The sequence below is a fragment of the Mustela putorius genome, unplaced genomic scaffold (assembly GCF_011764305.1).
Source record: "Mustela putorius furo isolate JIRA1106 unplaced genomic scaffold, ASM1176430v1.1 tig00000056_pilon_pilon_pilon, whole genome shotgun sequence".
Taxonomy (NCBI): domain Eukaryota; kingdom Metazoa; phylum Chordata; class Mammalia; order Carnivora; family Mustelidae; genus Mustela; species Mustela putorius.
In genome coordinates, this window is record NW_025421263.1 from 2,363,635 (window position 1) to 2,387,795 (window position 24,161).

The 24,161-nt window shown below is 38.5% G+C and overlaps 1 protein-coding gene and 1 long non-coding RNA gene across 4 annotated transcripts in view; one reads left to right on the forward strand and one right to left on the reverse strand.

The window, feature by feature from the left end:
• Nucleotides 1-1,666: 1,666 nt before the first annotated feature.
• Nucleotides 1,667-20,048, reverse strand: EFCAB1 (EF-hand calcium binding domain 1). 3 transcript variants are annotated; one of them, XM_004775701.3, is made up of 7 exons: nucleotides 19,856-20,048; nucleotides 11,122-11,280; nucleotides 10,294-10,398; nucleotides 9,428-9,579; nucleotides 9,080-9,184; nucleotides 6,589-6,670; nucleotides 1,667-3,199 (listed from the first exon to the last, which is right to left on the reverse strand). In XM_004775701.3, exons 1-6 carry the CDS (start codon nucleotides 19,911-19,913, stop codon nucleotides 6,611-6,613), a joined length of 639 nt encoding a protein of 212 aa, XP_004775758.1. In that variant the 5' UTR covers nucleotides 19,914-20,048; the 3' UTR covers nucleotides 1,667-3,199; nucleotides 6,589-6,610. The 3 variants fall into 3 exon arrangements, with proteins under 3 accessions (XP_004775758.1, XP_044938245.1, XP_004775757.1); XM_045082310.1 differs by lacking the exon at nucleotides 1,667-3,199 and adding an exon at nucleotides 5,117-5,464 and having other exon boundaries at nucleotides 11,122-11,223; XM_004775700.3 differs by lacking the exon at nucleotides 1,667-3,199 and adding an exon at nucleotides 5,117-5,464 and having other exon boundaries at nucleotides 19,856-20,047.
• Nucleotides 20,049-20,164: 116 nt separating this feature from the next.
• Nucleotides 20,165-24,161, forward strand: part of LOC123392771 — a 46,326-nt gene continuing 42,329 nt past the window's right edge. The window contains exon 1 of the long non-coding RNA XR_006607422.1: nucleotides 20,165-20,441. This is a non-coding gene — a long non-coding RNA (uncharacterized LOC123392771). The remainder of the gene's footprint in view (nucleotides 20,442-24,161) is intronic.

A 24,161-nucleotide genomic window follows, 5' to 3' on the forward strand; every position in this document is an offset into this window, starting at 1 on the left:
TTACCCAGTATGTAGTCTGTGGATACTGGGTATATTGCCATGCAGACATCATACATAAATCCAAACATGATGATTTTCACAGTCCTTGGAAATAAAGAGAGTGCACCCACTTCCTCGTTATAATTTGAGTGTAATTCCTAGGGCTGCATGTGCATGAATCAAAATACAGTACGTCTGTTTTGCCCTTAGTCAAATTTATACTATCCAATTTAAGAACATAGCAAGTAGACCAAGGTGTCTTGGCTAGTTGAGGCTCACATAATTTGGATGTAAGTTCATGTTTATTCAGTGGATTTCTTACTTCTAATCTTTCATACAAACCATGCATCTTATTCATTTCTCTTTAATATTTCAGTACCTTAGAGCCAGCATAGCAAACACATCATCTTGATTATAGTTAATCAGGACTGTAATCATTAACAGCATGGTACTGATTGCTTTAGAATTAGTGGTATCTTGACAGGGTGAGAGTGAAATTCAGGATACTCTAATGTGTCTGTTAAATATAATAAACCACTGTGTGTATGTCTGTGAGTTTGTTAGGAGAGATGTATGTGTATGTATGTGTGTATGTGTGTTAAAAGGAGACATAATTTCACTAACTCCAATCATGAAAATTCTAGTGTTGTTTATATTGAAGTTTTATCCACATTTTGTGAGATTCATGTCTATAAATACACTAGATTACTAAAGATATTTTTAGAGCTACCCTTTGGATTTCTTTTAATGGCTAAGTAGCTTAAGCAATGTCACACATTTAATCAAATGTATCTCATTTCTACGTTGTTGTTCTTCTTATTGCTTCATTATATATGAGAACACAAGCATGCTCCAAGACAGAGCATGGATTCCACTGTCTAGTACATACCTGTATCAATATATGTATTTGTATTGTACTTCACAGGTCACAAAATGATGTCATAGATATTATCACATTCAATTCTTAAAAAACCTTGTGTGTTTGAGATACAGAGAGTAGGTATTATTCTCATTTTACATCAAATGAAATTTGAGTAGTACATAGCTTGCCATGAGTGGCTGTATATCCCAATTTACTTGGGATTACATTGTCCCAGTATAATTATTAGCATTTCCCTTTCTCTCTCAGTATCTTCAGTTTGGATGACAAATGCAATGTCCACACCAAAATATCCACCATTTTTCACTTCTATCAGACTTTTTAAGTTTGTGTGACCCATGCAAGGCCATGCGATACCTTGTGACAATGAGAGAGCATTGGAGCTAGAACAGGGTCTTGGCTGGGCTACAAATTCATTTCCACCTCGATTAGCATCCTTGGACCAGTTACTGGCACCCAGGAAAGGCCATATCATCATTGCTAATATTTGCCACTAAATTATGTCCTCTCATCATTGGCATCTTCTTCAGATAGACATCTTTCTTTGGTACTACCCAAGATGGCCCAAGAAACATTCTCCATTTGAGGAGTTCAGCCATTTCCTCTCCTTTCTTAAGGACTTCCATCCTCCTCACAAACCAGAAATGGTTTCAGCCTCTGTTTTCTCCTTCCATTGGAGAAAACGGTTGGTTGGGTGACACTCATCTTACTTCTAACCCTGTGCTGACCGTGGAGCCACAGAGTATAACAGCTTGGCCACCATTCATGAATCACATTTACCACATGTGGACTCCTGACAAGGCACAGTTCCAATACAATGTTTAGATTTTTATTGGTTCCAAATGTAGGCAGGTTTACATCCAAATTGTAAACTTCAGCTAAAGAAGGAAAGATGAGAACAGTGCCCTTGAAGAGAGTTGTCAACAGTCTCATTCACTAGAATGCCAGGTACCTAGGGTGACTTGAAGGGGCAATTTGAAGATTATTCAGGAAGTAGGGGTGCTCAGTAATTTCAAACATCAAGAGTATGTATGGCAAGAAGAATACATATTGCTTTAGAGAAACATCTTCAATGTTAGAACTAGTTGAGGTTTGAATCTTGGCTTTGTTCTTGACCAGCTTAAGATGTTGAAGGAGTTCCTTGATTTTCTTAAACTCCTATTGTCTCATATGTAGGATAAAGACAGTAAATAATGTTTACCTCTTAGTGTAGTTGTGAGAAATGAGTAAGATAATGAATATAAAGTACTTAGCATAATACCTGGAACAAAAGTGCTCTCTGGATTGTTGTATAATGTATTATTGAGATTGTAGCAGTCATTTTATCCACTTTCTGACTCTCTCGTATTTCTGAAGGAGTCATTAAGGAGGACTTGGCCAAATGGTTTTAATTACTCTCCTGGACTTCCCTGGGCTTTGGAGTTAATCATTCCTACCAGGAGGCAGTGACACAAGCTCTAAATGTCTCTTGCAGGAGAACTTGTAAATTCCTCTGCTTCCTTCTGTGCCATTCTCCATCTTCAGGCTCACTGTTGCCCAGCTCTGGGCTGACTTTGGAGACAGGGACAGAAGACAGAAAGGTGCACCTCAGGTTAAGTGGAGGACAGCTTGTATTTTACCCAATTTATTCAAATGCCTTTAAGTTAGCAAGCTTCTCACCCAGGGAAATCTCTGTGAGTCTGGCTGGGGCCACATAATAGGGGCAGTGTAGAGCTTAACAGGCAGGAGGGAGGTGAAAATAAACAAGAGGATGTGTGTCTTAGGGGGAGGAATATTTTCTTGGACGGATTAGGTAGGAGGCAGGAGGTACACAGAAAGCCACAAATTACCAACTGATGGAACTGTGAACAGTTAACCATTGCTCAGGTTAATGGCACTCTGATAAAGACATTTCAAATGCTGAAGAATTCTTCGTTTCATGCAGGATAGTCCACTGTTAAGACTTCCTTCCTTTTCTGCTCCCCTTAAAAACTGGGCAAGTTTCATGAGAAGAGGACTTTGATTTGCTTGGTATGTATTTAGGTTGGCTCCTCCTTCAATGGTAACTGAGACTGGAAAACATTTGAGAAGATCATCTGCTTCATTCTAACAGAGAACATAGTCACCGAATCAGAAAAGATAAATACATCACTTCTCTCTCTTTTTGAAATATTACCAGATTTACATAGTCCTCAAGATTTGCCAAATCATAATTAATATATGCATAATCTAAGCTTCTGTTTTATTATAGGTCGTTTATAATAATCTTTCCTTGTCAAATGCAATTGCCACCCTTTCTTGGCCACAGTACATGAGAATTACCATCATCTCTAGATGACTGTAGAAGAGCTGGGGATGATTCTGTGAGGAAATGAACACAGATAAAATGTAGTCAGTGAAGATACACAATCCAAGGAGTGGGTCAGAGCAGCCTTTCCCAGATATGGCTGTCTCCACAGTTTCAAAGTATATTTGATTTTAATTACCTTTAACAATCTCTTTTAATTAAAAATGATATAACTTTTTTGGGGGAGGGTTGGGAAGGGCAGGTGATGGATTGCAATTGCATCCAAATAGTAAAGGTGATGACACTACCATCACATGGCATAGAGTCCTCATTTTACAACAAGTGAGGTGAGAGCAGGGCAACTGACTTAGACTATATTCTCCCCCATGGCTTAGCACAAAGTGGGAACTTGGTGAATGTTTTGGATGACTTTATGATGCAAGCAATTGCAGGCTTGGCTTCTTAACAAGTGCAATCTTGTACACAAAGATATTTGCAGGTTAAGAATGTAGGACTACCAGTTTTCAGTGGTAGTTTTTAAATCCTGTTGTTTTAAAAATGTACTGTTTCCCAGATAGACACCCTCCATGCTGTGGGCAAAGCAATGTGTACATCTCTCAGAGGGTCCTGGTTGGCTTTCTGCTGGTCCTCCCAAGGCACAGGGAGAAGGGGAAGCCAATGCTTTGAGGACCCAGTTGATAGGAAGGCTATAGTCACCCTTCAGAATTATAACTGCTTATCATAGTCCTAACCCAGCCACCCAGAGATAGGCAAAGGTGGGGCTGAGCAAAGCTGGCTGTACCTGAGGGCTGGAGTCAGGACAGGCTAGCAGCAGGCAGGCAAGGCCCAAAGCAGGCCATGGAGCTCAGAATGAGAGGAAAGGGGGTTTTTCCTCAAAGGTTCTCTATGTACTTGGATGACCCTACTATTAAGCTGAAAGAATTTTCAGTGTTAAAATCATTTATGAGTTGCTACAGTAGTAAAATTAAGAGAATCCGGAAATCCAGATATAGTCACAGAAGGAAATGATTTGGGCAGATACAATGAGAAACAGCAGAGGGGGTGTGTTCTGTTATGTATGGGGAAGTTCTCAAACAGAGCTAATGAATCTGTACCAACACCATCTTAAGTTTCACTAAAATTATTTAGATTTTTCTAAAAAGACTTTTTATTTTTAAATAATATCAAGTAATAAAATAGGGTTATTCACATGTAAGTCAACTTTTACACAATCTACAATAAAAAGTTTAGGGACAGATGTATAAGATTAGTTTTTTAAATGATAAATTAAAACCATGGTCAATTATGGTCCACAACATCAGCAAAGAGGTGAAAAGAATGTGCACCACAGGGAAGGGGAAATCAGCACCTCATGCACCAGGCACATCACACCTTCCTGGAGGGTAATCTGGCAACATGTGCTAGAAACCTCAAAGCTGGACCTCTAACCCAACTTTCACTTTTAAAAACTTGTCCTCATTAAGCAAGCAATAATGAACATGAGAAGATTTATCTACAAGGACAGTTCACTTGGGAATTATTTGTAAAAAAAATGTGGAACAACTGAAATTTCAATGACAGGGAAGTGCTTTAATAAGGTCTGTTGTGATGGAAGGCCAGGTAGCCATTATAAGTCAGGCTGCAGACAGATATTAATCTGAGAAAGTGCCATGAGATAGTGGTCCATAAAAAAAGCAGCTTAAGTATACTCTGTGCAAAAATACAGCTATACTTACAAATGCTTTAAGAAAGCCTGAAAGGATCTACACCGGAATATTGATGGATATTTACATTTTAGTTTTTAATTTCCTAATCTTTTGAGTCTTCAGTGAACTTCTGTTACTTTGTAATCAGAAAAATATAAATTTTAAAAATTAAAAGCATTGTGTTTCACTATTTATACTTACTCAAGGTAGAAAAATTGTGTCAAACCCCATCTACATATCTACATAAGACTCTAAAATTTTAAGAAAATAGTAAAACACTTTTTATTTCATGGAATCATTTATTAGATTTATTTGTAACAATCCATTTTTTTTAAATACAAGGTGTACTTTTGCTCAAACTTGACACATATATAGTAACAAAAGGGATTTAAGGTCCCAAATAGTCTCTGAATGTTTATATATGGACAGAGGACTATGTGCATAATACTTCTCTTAGCTGCCTGCATGCATTTAAGAAAGAGGTAAACAGTAGCTCTAGGAAACCAAGTAGCTCCCATCTTTCTCATGTTGCATCAAACGCCTACAGGCACTGCTGGATGGAGGAAGCAGTTCTGTCTTCAGGACTTCATTGCTGATGGGACGTGATGTGATGTGTTTCCTGTTAAGGGGTACCTGAGGGGATTCCAAGAGGTTAGGGGTGACACCGAGGTGCACCCAGCCAGGGCAATGGGGACAAAGGGTGGGGCTGAGGTGGAGAGAGACAGGAAGCTGGGGAAGACAGGGGGTTGTGAAGGCAACTGCAATGGGGTGGAGAGCATTGGAGTGACTCCATAGACTGAAAACTGTGGCCACATAATCCATTATTTACAAAAACAGCACTTTCTTTCACCTCTGATCAGCAAGAATTTGGATTTATCTGGTAACATTTTGTCCTTTTCTATCCATAATGTTTACTGGGGACCCATTCTGTGCAGAGGACTCTGCTAATTGCTGTGGCAGACATAATGATGTGTGTAGGGATCTCTGCCCTCAGATGCTTACTGTCTATGCATATTATTCGGGCAAAATCCCAACCAATAGTATGCATTATATTGAGGTAGGTATATATTGCTTTCAGCTCTCTGAATGTCCCTCAATGCCTAGCAGACAGGTATTTATGTGCTAAATGTCACTGTTATTATTTTTTACTTTTTTTTTTAAAGATTTTATTTATTTGACAGAGAGAGAGATCACAAGTAGGCAGAGAGAGGCAGAGAGAGGAAGGGAAGCAGGCTCCCTGCCTAGCAGAGCGCCCGATGTGGGGCTTGATCCCAGGACCCTGGGATCAAGCCCCAAGCTGAAGGCAGCGGCTTTAACCTACTGAGCCACCCAGGTTCTCCACTGTTATTATTTTTTAAATGCTGTCTTCATTATTTACTGTTCCAAAGGAAATTCAATAGTTTCACTGACTCTTAAATGTATAGCCAGCATTTTTCTGACATCAAGAATATTTGCCTCAATAGTTCGTGATTATGTAATCTCTACTCATTTCATTAATACAAGTGTTTTATGGTAGTTATAAGCTTCAACAAATAGTCTATGTGATAAAATATGTGGCAATGTGAACTTGTCTTGCCAAACCCAATACTTAATAAAGGACTTCCTTTCTTCCATTTATTTCACTTGCATCTTGCACCATAGTTAAATGGTACATGTTGGTGAGTCCCATTCCCCACTGCAAGCACAAAATTCGACACCATCTTTCTGAGCTAAGTGGAAAAAATAAACAACATGCATGCACCTCTTTTTTTACTCACTTGAGACAACACTTTTAGGTATTCATATATCATTGAATTCACTTGGATCTTTGAATACTTGAGCTTCAAATTCCATATGACTCTGTAAAAAATGTGCTCAAATTAGTAAAGACTTCCAAAAAAGGTAAGAAAAACAAAGTGTTCTGTATGTTTCCTTTATGTATGAAGAGCCACAAGTTAACTGAAGAAGAGTGGGGACCAAGAACCTGTGACACTCATACATTGTACACTCACAGGTACAGTGCTATGTTCCAACATGACACTTGGTCTGGGGCCACAAAGATGAGTAAGGCACATGACACAGCTCTCTAGGAGATTCCAGCCTAGTGACTGGATGGCCAGAAATTGAGTTTAATTCACTGAAGGAAGGGTGTAACAGGGTAAGCACACCAGGGCTCTGGAGTCCAGGAGGCCACGTGATGTCACAGCCAGGCTACTGCTGGAGTGGAGGTGCTTCCTGGAGTCAAGAAGCTGCACTGAGAGCTGGGGTAGGGAAAGGATGTAATACAGCAAGACAAGAAGACTTCACTTGGGATTTATTAACAAGGAGGCTGTGGTGACCTCAGCAAGAGCTGTTTCAGGAGTATGCTAAAGAAGCCATGGTAGTATAGGTCATAAATATAGACAATTCTCCCATGACATTTGACAGTGAAAAAGAAAGCCATTGGAGAGGAAATAGAAGTAGGTGAGGGATTAAGGTAATTTTTCTTCTTTCTTTCCTTCTTTCCTTTTCCTTTTCATTCTTTCCCATCCATGTGTTAAGACAGACAATAAGTAAATGAGTAAATATATTCTATATAATGATAAGAACTATGAAGAAGAGGCAGGCAGTGGTGAGGAGTGGAGGGAGAGGAATCGTTAAGACAGTGGATGGCACACACACACACAAAAAGACAGTGGATGGCATCTGTGCGGAGACTGAATGGAGTGAGGGTCTGAGGGATGTGAAGGGTTCTCTGTGTACTTGGTGTACACAAGGTACTCTTGTGTACTCTGTGTACTGTAGACAGAGGCTACTTTAATTGCAAAGGCACCTAGGGAGAACAGCAAAGTGGCTGGAATGGTTCTGGGGCACGACCCCGCCATTGGGAAGGTAGCAGGAGACCATGGTTGGAGAGAGAGAAGGAGGCCCACTGAATAGACTTCAGACACACTGTGGGTTTTAGGCAAGGGAGGGGCATGGCAGCTTCTGTGTTTCCAAATATACTGGATGTTGTGGAGATTAGTCAGTAGGGTCAATAGTAGAAGCAACAAAGCTAATGATCTAGGCTGGGTGACTGAGTAGCAGCTTGATTTAGGTTGGCAATCACAGACGTGTGGAAAAGAGGTTATATTCAGGGATATATTTTGAAGTAGTAGCTGAAGTAGTAGTGCTCTAAGAGGGAAATTAAGGGTAACAGGTTTCTGACTAAAACTGAGCATACAGGAGTGTCATTTATTGAGGCAGGGAAGATGGTGGGGAATTATTTTTAGGGGAAAACCAAGAGTTTACTGAGATTATCTACTGGCATGTTGAGTAGGCAGCTGGAGATTGGGAAGGTAGATAATGGTAATATATATCACATCACTCCACCAACCTAAAATCTTCTAATTAATCCTCATGAGTTTCAAGACAAAATCCAGGCTCCAAGCTCCAATGGCCTTGGCTCTTCTATGCACATCCAGCCTCAAAATCAATCTCATACCACACTGAGTGCTCTTCTAATATAGTATTTGTTTCTCTTTTTCTTCCCCATCCTCATGCATATGCCATTACTTTGCTTAGGTTGCTCTTCTCTATTTTGACCTGGCTAACTATTCTGGCCTAACAACCCAGGTAAGCTTTCCTTGTCTCATCACCCATTCACCAGTGATTCCATACAGCTGGATTAGATGCCCTCGACTACTGCAACCCTCTACTACACATATCTTTATGGACTTGAGCACCAGGGCATGCAGGATACTCCATGATTGGTGACTGAACTTGGACGACTTGCCTAAACTCTCTGAGCCTCAGTTTTCTCATCTATAAAATGAAGATTAATAATACTACATCCTTCATAGGATTGTTAGGGGGATTTAAGGAAGTAATATGGGGCAGCGCTTAAAACATTGCCTGACATAGATGAAGCACTGAACAAGTCATTGTTATTATAGTAATACTTATCACACTGTTGTGTAATTATTTTCACACTGTTTTTTCCTAAGAAAATATTAGTCCTTGAATGCAGACATGAAGCCTTTCATCTGTGTTTCTGAAACACATTATGCTTTAATAATTGTTTCTTACATGAATGAATGAGTTAATGAATGGGGGGGAAATACCATTAGGCTACAGCAGTATTATGAAATGAACCAGCATGTTCTTCTTCAGTTGGCTTTCTTTACTTAGAAACTATTCTCTGTGGGTGAATGTAATTCATCTGATCCTTTACTCACCAAACCAAGAAGTTCTGGGTTATTGATCCTACATTATATATTGGTCACTGTTCGATGAAAGTAATATCATTACCTTTGGATCAGGAAGACATGGTCCAAAAGCTTCTAGTAGAAGGGTCTCCTCTCTTACAGCCTGTTCATAGTCTGTGAAAGACAGCTTCCCATCATGGTCATGATCCTAGGGGATGACCGGCCATGTATCAGTCAACATGTATAATACTTATTGCAAACACAAACTGTCTTTTCATGGTCAAGTATTGATAGAAGAAAGGTGTTGGAAAAATGAGAGACTAAATATTGAAATTGAAAAGAACTTTTATCATTATAATTAAAAAGCACAAGATAAGTGTTTTATTATTTATCAAGTGTCCCATTCTGGCCTGTAAGTTTTAATATAAAACCCTAAGTTTCCCATATTTACCATTTTTTTAAGTGTTATTTCAACCAAATCTTTAATTCCTTCATCAGGGTCTTCTTCAGATGGCTGTTTGAGTAGGCTGTTCTTCAACATATGGAACATTTCCTCCTTTGAAATGAATCCATCACCATTCAAATCAAACACCTCAAAGCAATCTTTTAAAAAAACAACCAATTATGTATTTGATACTATGACTAAGGAAATATTTGCTCTGACAAAATGTTCAAGGCCGAGGTCTGTATTGGGAATATTCATGACAACATTGCAGGACTGAGTGCAATCTGATTTCCATAGGAAATGCTTAATGTACACTAGCTGAATATGGTCAACAACCCTTAGAAAATGGCTCCTTACACTCACTCAGCTAAGAGTAACCATGCTAAGGAACAATGATTTGACCATTTCATCTTGAAATTCTTGGAAAACTGACTGAAATATGATCCTTAAACAGAGTTCATCAGAGTGAATTAAGAATTAAATAAGAATCAGAACACTCTAATCAATGTTCTCTACTTCCATGGTTAATAATTCAGGTAACAATATTTACCTTATGCACATTAATACATAAATCCATATGTACATAGTATGTATAGTATATGCTTATGCAGTCTTGCTTGGCATAAATTACTCCTCAGAATCTTTTGGTTTTCCTTGGTATTAATTTTTTTCAATCTTTATCATTGACTTGAATTTGCTCCATAAAAGAGGCTAATGGAGATTCGAACCAACCAACTGAAAGACAAACCTGTTTTACTGGTTGACTATTTACTGTTTACTGTTTACTGGCTGGCTAGGAATGTACATGGATGTACATTCTTTAGATATGTTAATCCTAATGTACAAAGCAATAGGGTAACCTGAAATCTTACATTTCATTTTTTCTTCCAAAGTTCCTCGAAGAAATACTGATAATCCATAAATCCACTCTGATACGTTTACACAGCCATCGTTGTCCTTATCAAAACCTCGGAATACTAAGAGAGAAGTACAACATAATACTTGTGCAGCACTTTTGTTCTCAGTAATATATTTACACTGGTGCTACCCACTTTTAAAACGTGGATAAAACTTCAGGATCAGATGGTCTGACATGCTCATTTGACAAAGAAGGAAACTAAGATATAACATTGGAAAAACTCTTTTATTTAAACTTTCACATATTCCTTTCATATTTTACGGAAACAAACTAAATTCTGAGTATCTAAATACACTAATCAATAATTATTAATATATGAATATATTGATATACAAAATGTGTTGATATGTTAACATAAAATATGTGATTTTATATTTTTCTTACTCAAGAAAAGAAATGCTACTATACAATTGATAAAGTTATAACTTAATTTTTATTGAAATAGTTTTGATGATATAAGAAAATTTATGTTCTTTTAAAATTGTTCTTTTCATTATTATATTTACTAAGTATAAATAGAAATATTTTAGGTTTATGGATATAAAGTAAGGAAAAGCTAATTATTCAAGCTGGGCTTTGTTGTTTTCTTAAATACACAAAATAGAGTACATAGAATCACTTCCCTGTGACCCTTCCCTCTGAATACACAAATTAATTTTTTTATATTTGAGTGAAATTAGGAATTCAGAACATTAAGCTTCCTACCAAGACTGTCCAAACTCCCAATTTTTTTCCCAGTTATGGTGGATCTGACACATTTGAATATTGCATGTCTTCTTACCTCTGTCCATAATCATGTCATCTGTCATTCCAAATGTCACGTGTAGGATGTTTCGAAATGCATTACGATCTAGCCCAATGGTGGTACCTTGCCGCTCTGTTACTTCTCCCACCAAATTATAAAAAAGATTTATAAGACAGTTTACTTCAAATTTATTAACTGTGAAAAGATAAAATTAAGATATAACAAAATACATTTTAATCTTTAGTTTATTTAAATTTTACATTAATGAGTTTATAGATAACATGAAGGCCACCAAATATTTAGTTTTTAACAGAAGACTATCCTGTTTTAAGATTCATGACCCTTAAGAGAGGATGACCACTACAAAGGATTCTCCACTAAAATAAGAAAAACAACCTTACCTCAACACAGGGGTTGAATATTAAATTTAGTCACATTATTATTTAGTCACAATATTAGCCAATTTTCCTGAATAATGATTGTGGGGCCAGATGCTAAACTTTAAAGACAGTAAAGGTGCAATTCAAAGCAAGCAAGGTAATGCTTAAGAATGGTAACTTTTCCCCAGCATTTTGATTATAGGCATTTATGAGATTTAGAGCTTAACTTCTGCCTGGAAATAGATATCAGACTCCTGAACACTAGGCAACAATTTTCATTTCACATCATCAGCCTTAGTCAAATGAATAAGCTGGATTTTGGATATCAGAATTAATTTTTTTTCCCAGTAAAGAAGCATTTAACCATATTACAGCACCAATTATAGTTCTTATTATACATGATGTGAAAATTAACATGCAAGTACTCAGTAGTATTTTGGAGAAAAGGAATTTTTATTTAAAATAGACACACAGATGTGACTACTGGTCCATACACATAAATGTATGAAGGGTGTTTATAAAACCTGAGCTAATTATTTGTGCTCCAATTTTCATTTGAGGTACGTAGGTGGAAGCACTATTGCCTGGCATAAATGTGAGTTTGAATATGAAGTATAGGTGGAGGATGAGAAAGGTTTTATTTCAAAACACAACAAATTACAGTCCAGTACTTCTAAAAACAAGGATGAAACCTGTGTGTGTTTAAAAGGTGAATTGTTTTGTTTTTGGTTTAAATAAACTAAATTTTAAAAATTGAAAAAAAATGACTATATTGCAGAAAAAAATAAAATAAAGGAAAACAGCAGATAGGAATAGAGAAATCATGGCTCATCTACAAGTCAAGACAGGCTCAAGTATGATTTCTGGTTTGGGGTATCACATTTTAGGAGGGACATTGAAAATTTGGGGAAATAAGTGATTTAGTAAAAATCTAGGTTAATACTGGAAAAGAATATAATGGTTATAGTTTTTTAAAAAGCTGTTAGTGGGGGGTTAGGTAAGCCCGGTGGTGGGTATTAAGGAGGGCATGTATAGCATGGAGCACTGGGTGTGGTGTGTAAACAATGAATCTTGGAACACCGAAAAATAAAAAGTGTCTGTAGAAAATGGCTTGTCAGTTCTTCAAAAATAAAATTAAACATAGAAATATATGTAACTCAGTGATTCTATTTCTGCATATATACTTAAAAGAATTGAAAGCAAGAGCTCTGATACTTTCATATCAATGTTTATAGCAACGTTATTCACAATAAGCCTTGAAAGTGAAATCAAGCTAGGTGTCCACCAGTGAATGAATAGATAAGTAACACGTAGTGTATACATACAATGGAGTATGTTTCAGCCTTGAAAAGGAAAGAAATTTTGACTCCTTCTGCAAGATGGATGAAGCTTGCAGACATTTTCCTGAATGAAAAAAGTTATATAAAAAAGGACAGATATTGTATGATTTCACTTATATCATGTACTTAGAGTGGTGTGATCCATAGATACAGATAGTAGAATGGTGGTTGCCATGGTCTGGGGAAGGGGAAAATGGGAAGTTATAGTTTAATGGGTACAGTTTCAGTTGGGAAAAATGAAAAGATGGATGGTGGTAATGGCTCCACAACAATGTGAATGTATGTAATGCCATAGAGTTGTACACTTAAAATGGTAAATTTTATGCTATATTTATTTAACCAAACACACTAATATCCAAAAATAAGAGAGCTACTACTAGTTAAAGAAAAGCCTGCATGAAGAATGATGTTCATTCATATAAAATGTTAGCAGTGGGGATGTTTATTAGCCATTTTTCCATCTTGGCTAAAATAAAAATTAAAGAATATTACCTTAATTTATTACCCAAAGGATCCAAGGTTAGCCATAAGAAAGTTTTGTTATTGTTGTTGTTGTTGTTGAAATGTTTCTTAATTTCCAGAATAAAATACTAAATGAAATTAAGGGAAATTCAAGAATGGATTTTCTACAGACCATATCTGTAAAATGGTAGATTAGCTGAGCAATCAATTAAGATATTTTTTTTCTCTGATTCTACAGAAATTAGCCATTTATTTCATCCTGGTGGGATTATCATCTGGCAACTAAAAGGAAATTTGACTTTAGGGAAAAGTTTCTCGGTTTCTTTGTTTTGTTTCATTTTTAAATCTTTATTTATTTTTAAAATTTCTTTTCAGTGTTCCAGAATTCATTGTTTATGCACCACACCCCATGTTTCATGAAATATGTGCCCTCTATAATGCCCACCACCAGTCTCACCCAACCTCCAACCCCCCACACCTCCAAAACCCTCAGATTGTTTTTCAGAGTCCATAGTCTCTCATGGTTTGTCTCCCCCTTCAGTTTCCCCCAACTCTCTTCTCCTTCCCATCTCCCCATGTCCTCAGTGTTATTTCTTTTTTTTTTTTTTCTTTTAGAGATTTTCTTTATTTATTTGGCAGACAGAGATGACAAGTAGGCAGAAAGGCGGGCAGAGAGAGAGGAGGGGCAATGGCTCCCTGCTGAGCAGAGAGCCCAATGCAGGGCTTGATCCCAGGATCCTAGGATCATGACTCGAGCTGAAGGCAGAGGCTTTAACCCACTGAGTCACCCGGGTGTCCCCTCCATGTTATTTCTTATGCTCCACAAATAAACGAAACCATATGATAATTGAATCTCTCTGCTTGACTTATTTCACTCAGCATAGTATCTTCCAGTCCTGTCCATGTTGATACAAAAGTTGGGTATTCATCCTTTCTGATGGAGGCACAATACTCCATTGTATATATGGACCACATATTCCTTAACCATTCGTCTGCTGAAGGGCATCTTGGTTCTGTTCCACAGTTTGGCAACTCTGGCCATTGTTGTTATGAACATTGGGGTACAGATGGCCCTTCTTTTCACTACAGTCTGTATATTTGGGGTAAATACTCAGTAGTGCAACTGCAGGGTCACAGTGTAGTACTATTTTAAATTTCTTAAGGAATCTCCACACTGTTTTCCAAAGTGGCTGCACCAACTTGCATTCCCACCAACAGTGTAAGAGGGTTCCCCTTTCTCCACATCCTCTCCAACACTTCTTGTTTACTGTCTTGTTAATTTTGGCCATTCTAACTGGTGTAAGTTTGTATCTGGTATCTCAATGTGATTTTGATTCGAATCTCCTTGATGGCTAGTGATGATGAACTATTAGCCATTCGTATGTCTTCATTGGAGAAGTGTCTGTTCATGTCTTCTGCCATTTTTTGACATGATTATCTGTTTTGTGTGTGTTGAGTTTGAGGAGTTCTTTATAGGTCTTGGATATCAGCCCTTTGTCTGTAATGTCATTTGTGAATATCTTCTCCCATTCCGTGGGTTGCCTCTCTGTTTTGTTGCCTGTTTCCTTTGCTGTGCAGGAGCTTTGATCTTTATGAAGTCCCCAAAATTCATTTTCACTTTTGCTTCCTTTGCCTTTGGAGACGTGTCTTGAAAGAAGTTGCTGTGGCCAATGTCAAAGAGGTTACTGCCTATGTTCTCCTCTAAGATTCTGATGGATTCCTGCCTCACAATGAGGTCTTTTATCCATTTTGAGTTTATCCTTGTGTATGGTGTAAGAGAATGGTCGAGTTTCATTCTTCTACACATAGCTGTCCAATTTTCCCAGTACCATTTATTGAAGAGACTGGCTTTTTTCCACTGTATATTTTTTACTGATTTGTCGAAGATTATCTGACCATATTGTTGAGGGGCCAATATCTGGGCTCTCTACTCTGTTCCACTAGTCTATGTGTCTGTTTTTACGCCAGTATCATGCTGTCTTGGTGGTCACAGCTTTGTAGTAAAGCTTGAAGTCAGGCAACATGATGACCCCAGTTTTATTTTTCTTTTTCAACACTTCCTTAGCAATTCGGGTTCTCTTCTGGTTTCATACAAATTTTAGGATTGTTTGTTCCAGCTCTTTGAAGAATACCGGTAGAATTTTGATCAGAATGGCTTTAAAAGTATAGATTTATCTAGGTAGTATAGACATTTTAACAATGTTTATTCTTCTGATCCATGACCCTGGAATGGTCTTCCATCTTTTTGTGTCTTCTTCAATTTCTTTCATGAGTGTTCTGTAGTTCCTCAAATGCAGATCCTTTACCTCTTGGTTAGGTTTATTCCCAGGTATCTTATGGTTCTTGATGCTATAGTAAATGTAATTTACTAAATGGAATTTTAAAATTTCCCTTTCTGTATTTTCATTGTTAGTGTATAAGTAAGCAACTAATTTCTGTACATTGATTTTGTATCCTGCCACATTACTGAATTGCTGAATGAGTTCTATTAGTTTGGGAGTGAAGTCTTTTGGGGTTTTCCATATAAAGTATCATATCATCTGTGAAGAGAGAGTTTGACTTCTTTATTGCCAATTTGAATACCTTTTACTTCTCTTTGTTGTCTGATTGTTTTTTGTCTGATTTGTTGTCTGATTGTTGCTAGGACTTCTAATACTATGAAAGCTGGGGTAGTGATTCTCATATCAGATAAGTTAGATTTTAAGCTACAGACTGTAGTCAGAGATACAGAAGGACACTACATAATTCTTAAAGGATCTATCAACCAAGAAGATCTAACAATTGTAAATATTTATGCCCTCAATATGGGAGCAGCCAATTACATAAGAAAACTGTTAATCAAGATAAAGAGTCATATTGATATGCATACATTAATAGTAGGAGATCTTAACATGCCACTCTCAGTAATAGACAGATCATCCAAGCAGAAAATCAATAAACAAACAAGAGAATTGAATGACACATTGGACTGGATGGACCTCATAGATATATACAGAAGATTCCACCCTAAAACAACAGAATACTCATTCTTCTGGAGTGCACACGGAACCTTCTCCAGAATAGACCACATACTGGGCCACAAATCAGGGCTCAACCAGTACCAAAAAAATGAGATTATTCCCTGCATATTCTCAGATCACAATGCTTTGAAACTGGAGCTCAACCACAAGAAAAACTTTGGAAGGAATTCAAACACCTGGAAGCTAAAGACCACCTTGCTTAAGAATGCTTGGATCAACCACGAAATCAAAGAAGTACTTAAACAATTCATGGAAACCAATTAGAATGAAGATACTTTAGTCCAAATCCTATGGGATACAGCAAAGGCAGTCCTAGGGGGAAATACACAGCCATCCAAGCCTCCCTCAAAAAAATTGCAAAATCCAGAATACACCAGCTGTCTTTACACCTTAAAGAATTGGAGAATCAACAACAAATTAAGCCAAACCCACACACAAGAAGGTAAATAATCAAGATTAGAGTAGAGATCAATGAGATAGAAACTAGAGATACAGTAGAATGCATCAATGAAACTAGAAGCTGGTATTTTGAAAGAATCAATAGGATCTATAAACCATTGGCCAAACTAAGCCAAAAGAAAAGAGAGAAGGCCCAAATTAATAAAATTATGAACGAAAGGGGAGAGATCACAGCTAACACCAAGGAAATAGAAACAATCATCAGAAATTATTATCAACAGTTATATGCCAATAAGTTAAGATACCTAGATGAAATGGATGCATTCCTGGAAAACTATAAACTTCCAAAACTAAATCAGGAAGAAACTGACAACCTGAATAGAATAGACTAATATCTAGTAACAAGATTGGAGCAGTGATCAAAAACCTCCCAAAAAACAAGAGCCCAGGACCTGACAGATTCCTTGGGGAATTCTACAAAACTTTCAAAGAAGAAATAATACTATTCTCCTGAATCTGTTTCAAAAAATTGAAGCAGAAGGAAAACTTCCAGACTCTTTTTATGAGGCCAACATTACCCTGATCCCCAAACCAGGCAAAGACCCTACCAAAAAGGAGAATTTCAGACCAATATCCCTGATGAATATGGATGCTAAGATTCTCAACAAGATCCTAGCTAATAGGATCCAACAGTACATTAAAATGGTTATACACAATGACCAGGTGGGATTTGTCACTGGGTTGCAAGGGTGGTTCAACATTCTCAAATCAATTAATGTGATAGAACAAATCAATAAGAGAAAATAGAAGAACCACATGGTCCTCTCAATTGATGCAGAAAAAACATTTGACAAAATCCAGCATCTGTTCCTGATTAAAATGCTTCAAAGTATAGGGATAGAGGGAACATTCCTCAATTTCATAAAATCTATCTATGAAAAATCCACAGCAAATATCATCCTCAATGGGAAAAAGCTGACAGCTTTTCCTTTGAGATCAGGAACATGACAAGGATGCCCAGTCTCACCGCTCTTGTTCAACATAGTATTGGAAAGTTTCTCTGTTTAAACAAGTTGTTAATGATAATGCCTGTTATTTGTAACAATTTCTATAGAATTTAACTAGTAATTATCAAGGTTTTTAAGGCCCACTTTAAAAATTTGACTTAAGGACAAAAATCAAAAGTTGACTATTTTCCTGCCAGGTTTTCTTTTTTTCAATTTTTATTTATTTATTTGTCAGAGAAAGGGAGAGAATGAGTAAGCACACCAAACAGGGGGAGCAGCAGGGAGAGGGATAAGCAGGCTCCCTGCTGAGCAAGGAGCCCAATGTGGGACTCTGAGCCAAAGGCAGACACTTAACCTACTGAGCCACCCAGGCTCAGAGAATGACTGCAGCACATTGCATACTTACTGAACAGAGACTAAAACAAATTCAGCATTGTGTATATCAGATATTGCATTGCTTTTGTAAAATGTTCACTAGATGTTTTAAGAAGATCTGGTCTTTTCCTTGAAATGGAATTATTTTGAGAAAAACACAGTCATTTTGTGAATAGTCAAAATGTCGATGTATTAAAAGGTAAATGAAAACCTGGCAGGAGGGATGCCTGAACATTCTAAAACATGCTCTTCGAATTTCATAGGTAACTTTAGAATTGTATTTAGACAGAAACACAGAATTGTACTTGGTCAAGGAGCCCAAGATATGTTTAATGAGAAAGATACTGTCTAATGAGCAAACTTGTAAATTTTGCTGCTGATTGCAAAACTAATGGCCACTTGAGAAAATAGGAGAATCCGCAATCCCAATATCGACTCCATTGTGCAAAGGAAGAATGGGTTTATCATCGTTCTAGAGCTTATAGGATCTAGTGCCTTCTAGTTGTATTTAGTATCTAATGTAATAAGTGGTGAGATGTTCTCCTTTAGTGAAGTGGCACTGTCTATAAAAGTTACGGTGGGTATAAACATCTGAAACTTCTTAGAAATTCTAAGACCATGGGACGCCTGGGTGGCTCAGTTGGTTGGGCAGCTGCCTTCGGCTCAGGTCATGATCCCGGCGTCCTGGGATCGAGTCCCACATCGGGCTACTTGCTCCGCAGGGAGCCTGCTTCTCCCTCTGACTCTGCCTTCCACTCTGTCTGCCTGTGCTCGCTCTCACTCTCTCTCTGTCTTACAAATAAATAAATAAAATCTTTAAAAAAAAAAAAAAGAAATTCTAAGACCATGTTTTACAATGTGTGATTGGAGCAGATATCTTTAATAAGTGCTCATTTTGTCACCTGCAAGGTCTCCTTTACCTTGAAACCCCACCGGCAATAGCAAAGCCCAAGTCTGGAGTTGGGAGTAAATTCTTTACTGTGTGTTTAGCTTTGTGGAACTCTTTGGTCTCCAGACACATTTCCTTTTTCTGAGGTACAGGGTTTTGTGCATTTCAACTCTTTTCAGCTATTGATAACCATTTTTCCCTTATGGATCTCCTGGTAAATTTTCAGAACTTGGACACTGCCAGTGTATTTGCACTAAAAAGAGCTAGAAAGCAGGCGTATGTTTGTTGTGCTAGTTTTCTCTTCTTTTCTTTCTTTTTTTTTTTTAAGATTTTATTTATTTGACAGAGAGAGATCACAAGCAGGCAGGGAGGCAGGCAGAGAGAGGAGGAAGCAGGCTCTCCGCAGAGCAAAGAGCCCCATGCGGGACTCGATCCCAAGACCCTGGGATCATGACCTGAGCCGAAGGCAGAGGCTTTAACCCACTGAGCCACCCAGGTACCCCTGTTGTGCTAGTTTTCTTGAGTCCAGTGGGTTTCATACATATTTGATACCTATGTCTGAGGCTAAAACCACACATGTTGTGTCAGTATAAAAATAATGTTTCTATAATGGAAAGGTAAGATAAGAAGAGGGTTTGAGAAGCAAGTCAGTGCATGCGTGGGAGTGTAGTACTAGATGCCTGGATACCTATATACTGGTCCTTAAGATCATGGGCAAGCATGGGTACCTGGCCAACCATCCAGAGATTCCCTTCCAGACTTCTCTTTAGCGGACATTAAGAGGGCTCCAGGAGCACTTAAACTGGAGGTGGGAAGCAGGCTGAGCAGCGGACACTTTTACCAGGTAGAACACAAGCCCTTCCAGAAACTTCTCATCCAGCACTTGATTATTACTTACAGTGCTTGCAATTTTTAATTAAGGTGTCCGTCAACTTCTGCAGCTTCTTGCGGTTCATGCCAGCGGTAGGGAATTGGGCAGCGGCGGGTGTCTAGGGTCGCGCGGCTAACGCGACCCTTTCTTGCCCTGGGTCTGGGGCAGCTGGGCGGACTCTCCCCCACTCCGCGCACGCGCGCGCGGGGCCCTAAACTCACAGAGTGGCCATGGCAACGCCTAGGCCGGCTGCCGATTGGCTTCTGGGCGCGCACGCGGGGTGCGTGCGAGGCCCTAACACACAACGTGGCCATGGCAACGCCTGGGCCAGCCACCTATTGGCTCCTGGGTCTGGGCGCACTGTCCCACTTGGAGAGTCCCTGTCAGGGATACTTGCGGATTCTGCTCTAATTGATGAGTCGGAATTTTGATTTTGTTGCTGTCTTTGGGCTTCGCAGCCCCTTCCATGGACTGCACTGTGAATCAAGGTCGTCTGAAAATATGTTGTGCACGCTGCGTGAGGGGTATTTTGGATGGTGAGCGTCGCACCAAGAGAGGCTTCAGATCTTCAGGTAGATCTGGGGAAACTTGGAGGAGCTTCAAGAATTAGCAGGTGTGTTAACCCGACATTGTTTTGCAGGGTGTAGGAGGGTGAGGAGCTTGCCTTTAACGCTGAGCTACGTTTTTGGTTATGTTTTTGCTATGATGCCTGGAGGTAGCCTGGAACAAGATAACCCTCAAGATTTGAGTGATGTTACTGGGAGCAAAGGTAACTTGAAATAGTTCTTCTCCTCCCTTTCCTTCATTTTTGGAGGTGGAAGTAGAAGTTGTGGGTAGAATCCAGGAAAAGCCATCAGTAATGTTAAGCTAGTTTAAAAGGCAGCCTCCCAAAGAGACTGATTGACAACTGCCACTTGTCTGTGGGGTACAATCCAATCTTGCTTTTCTGAAAAATATCCCAGTAAAATTGGTCTTTAACTTATTTGAAAGGCAGGCTCTGTATTTTTTAATGTAGGAGGAGTTTCTGGTCTTCTTAACCACAGATGGGACACCCTCTTTGAATTAAGATAGCAATAAAATGTGTTAGCTCAGCCAGGAGCACAAAACGGTGTGTTTACCTACTTGTTTTACATCAGTGGGGGAAATGTCTTTGAAAACAAATTATTTCAGGGGTGCCGGGGTGGCTCAGTCAGTTGGGGATTTCAGGTTGTGATGATCTCAGGGTCTTGAGATTCAGGCCTGCATCCACTTCTGGCTCAGTGGGGAGTCTGCTTGTCCTTCTCCCTCTGCCTGTGCCCCCACATGTGCTCTCTCTTAAATAAATAAATAAGAAAACAAATTATTTCATAGTATACATACTGTCATTGTTAGACTGAAAGCAGAAAAATTCTGCCAGTCATGAGTAACAATCCAAAATGAATTAGTTCCAGTGTTGAGGTCTCTGATTTTCTCTCCTTGTTTTATTTCTTTGTCAGATAAAGGTTTGGGAAGCTGTTTGAAACTAGAGTCAAGGATGCCTGGTGAAGGCATGGAGTGTGTTATCCTAAAGCAAATTCTCTAAGAACGGTAAAACAATGTGAAATGATAGTGATTATGAGTTTGCAACAGTTCTCTGGTTACATAGCATTCCTATATATCCTGTTGTCTAGCAGCTGTGACACTTCTAATTAGATTGCAGAGAACGAATGGGAAGGACTAGACATATTCTAATTGTACTCACCTGTGAAACCGTCATGACTTTTGTTCGATGACAGTATTGTAGCAAGTATTTCATTTATAGAGATTGTTGTAGGACTCATTTAAAAAAACAAGGAGCCAGAAGAGTGGCTGTCAGTAGTAAGAGAAGCCACTGCTCCCACCTGTCTTGTGCTGGTTGGTCTGTTATAAACCATGTATTAAGTGTCCTGGTCAGATGCCCTGCTGGCACGTCTTAGAGGGCAGGTCTCCACTGGAGGGGAGCACACTGATCCAGGCGTTTTTACAGACATCATACACTAGGAGCTTGTTGGTGAGCTAATCAGTTCTTACTTCACAAGTTTAGGCTTAGGACCCATCCGCCATCTTCCCTTAAAGTAGAAAAAAAATGATGTAAGGACAGTAACACAGAAGGTTGATATTAAAATTGTCAAATCTGTTCTACCAGGCAAAAGTTCTTTAACCTGCTAAGAATACAGGAATCTGTAAGATTCTCAGGAATCTTTGTAAGATTCTCTTCTTCCATTTCTCCCCTTCCCCATGTTCTTTCTTCCATGCTGTTCTTTTAGTGAAAAATTTCCAAGGGCATTCCAAAGAAGAAGAAATTAGTCCTCTAAGACAGCGGACAAGATATTTGTTAGGGGAGTATTTTGTCAACATATTGGAAAACTTCAGTGCATTCATTATATTCTTGTGAAGTTTTTTAAACTTAATATTTTTAGACTTCAGAAATAAGCTGTAGGCATGATAAGGTCAGTTAATCACATTTCAAAGCAATTTGCAGTTTTTAGTTGCTTGTGTTGAGTAGACACAGGATCACTTACTCCCTCATGGGCGTTTTCAAAGTAAGACAACTGAACCTGAACAATTACTTCATATCTAGTCAATCAATAATAGAATAATAAAAAAAACCTGCATTTAATCTCTACTGTACACAAATTTTACTGTGCATGACATGATCATCAAACTTTCCAAAATTCAACTTTGCAATGGAGGCTTTTGTAAATAAAAAAAGTACATTAAAGTGACTATCAGTGCTATAAATGTTTTCTTTAATTTTGTGTGCAAAGAAGTCTTCCCTTTGATTCACAATTAACTGGAGTTTTGCTGTGATAAATAGCTTGAACCTTGAGTTGATGAAAGTCTTTTACTTCATATGGACCTTTTATGATGAAGGCATTTGAAAGCTGTTTAGGAAATGACATCATAGAATTGATTTTCAAGTAAATTACAAATCTATTATGAAATTATTTTAATACAAGGAAAATATAAAGTTTAATTATTTACATAATTTAAATTCAATGTTACCAATTTTAGTATGTAGAGAAAATGTTGAGAAATTCAGAGGTGATCTTAGCCAACTGGGTGGTTGACTCTCCAGTTCTCTCTCTTGCCACTTGTCTTTGCTGCTACCTTGTGTTCCTTGTTGCCTTTGGCATCTCCAGTAGTTCACCTATCTGCCCTAGGACTCCTATACATTCCTCACCTATCGCCAGAGGCAGCTCTTGGAGAGTTTTTGACTTCTCTATGTAAAGTGAATCCCTCTCTAATCTGTGCTCATTCTTGGCCTCAGAACTATTTCCTTCTAGTTCTTGCTACAATGGGTGATTGCTCTCTTTGATCTCTCCTCCCCAGTAGACTGTAAATTACATAATCTCTCTCTCTCTCTCTCTCTCCCTATATTCATGACTATTTTTGTCTCTGGATCTCTGTATCTATTATCTGTCTTTCTGTATCTCTGAAGTTTGGCAACATGGTCCATATTCTGTTGTCTGTAGTAAGGGGGGGGAGTGTGAGAATTTGCCTGAGTAGGGATGGGCTCTGAGTTCCCCTGCAACACCCCATCATGGAGACCCTCTGTGAAGACATAACAAAGAAAAGCTTTTCCCAAAATATACTGGTACTCACTGGTGATAACACATTTCTAGATAACATTAAAAAGAAAACATAAACAAGTGACTGGTGAGTAATGCAAATGCCTAAGGTTAGCTAAGGATAGGATTCTTATATATATATATTTTTAAGATTTTATTTATTTATTTGTCATGGAGAGAGAGCACATAAGCAGGGTTTCAGCAGGCAGAGGGAGAAGCAGGCTTGCTGCAAGGATCTGAGGTGGGACTTGATCCCAGGGTCCTGGGATCATGACCCAAGCAGGAGGTAGACACTTAACCCACTGAGCCATCCAGGCATCTCAGGATTCTTACATCTTACATGTAACTTGTGAAGTTGTAAATTAATATGTAGTACATGACAGGTAACCATTGCAACAGCTATAATATAAGCAGGTTGAATAAGGAAGCTGGTTTTCTAGGCCTTGTAGAGCCAATCAAGAAATCCCATGGGACCCACCATGCTCCTCCTTAGTGATTTCTGGGTCATGGGGTACCCAGGGCTGGGTAATGGCAGTGGTGTTATTTGCATAACCACCAAAGGGCCAGTAGCGCCAAGGGAGCCTAGAGTGCCAGGTAACATTCTGGAACAAATCATGGCCCTCTTTAGCTCATGGGAAGCTTATCCTCTCAGACCAGGTCTGGTAATGCCTGGTCCCCTGAGCTGATGCTGACTAGAAAATGATCTGGATCAGTACAGATATTTGAGACCAGGCTCTGGAACCAATTCTCCACCTCCACATTCT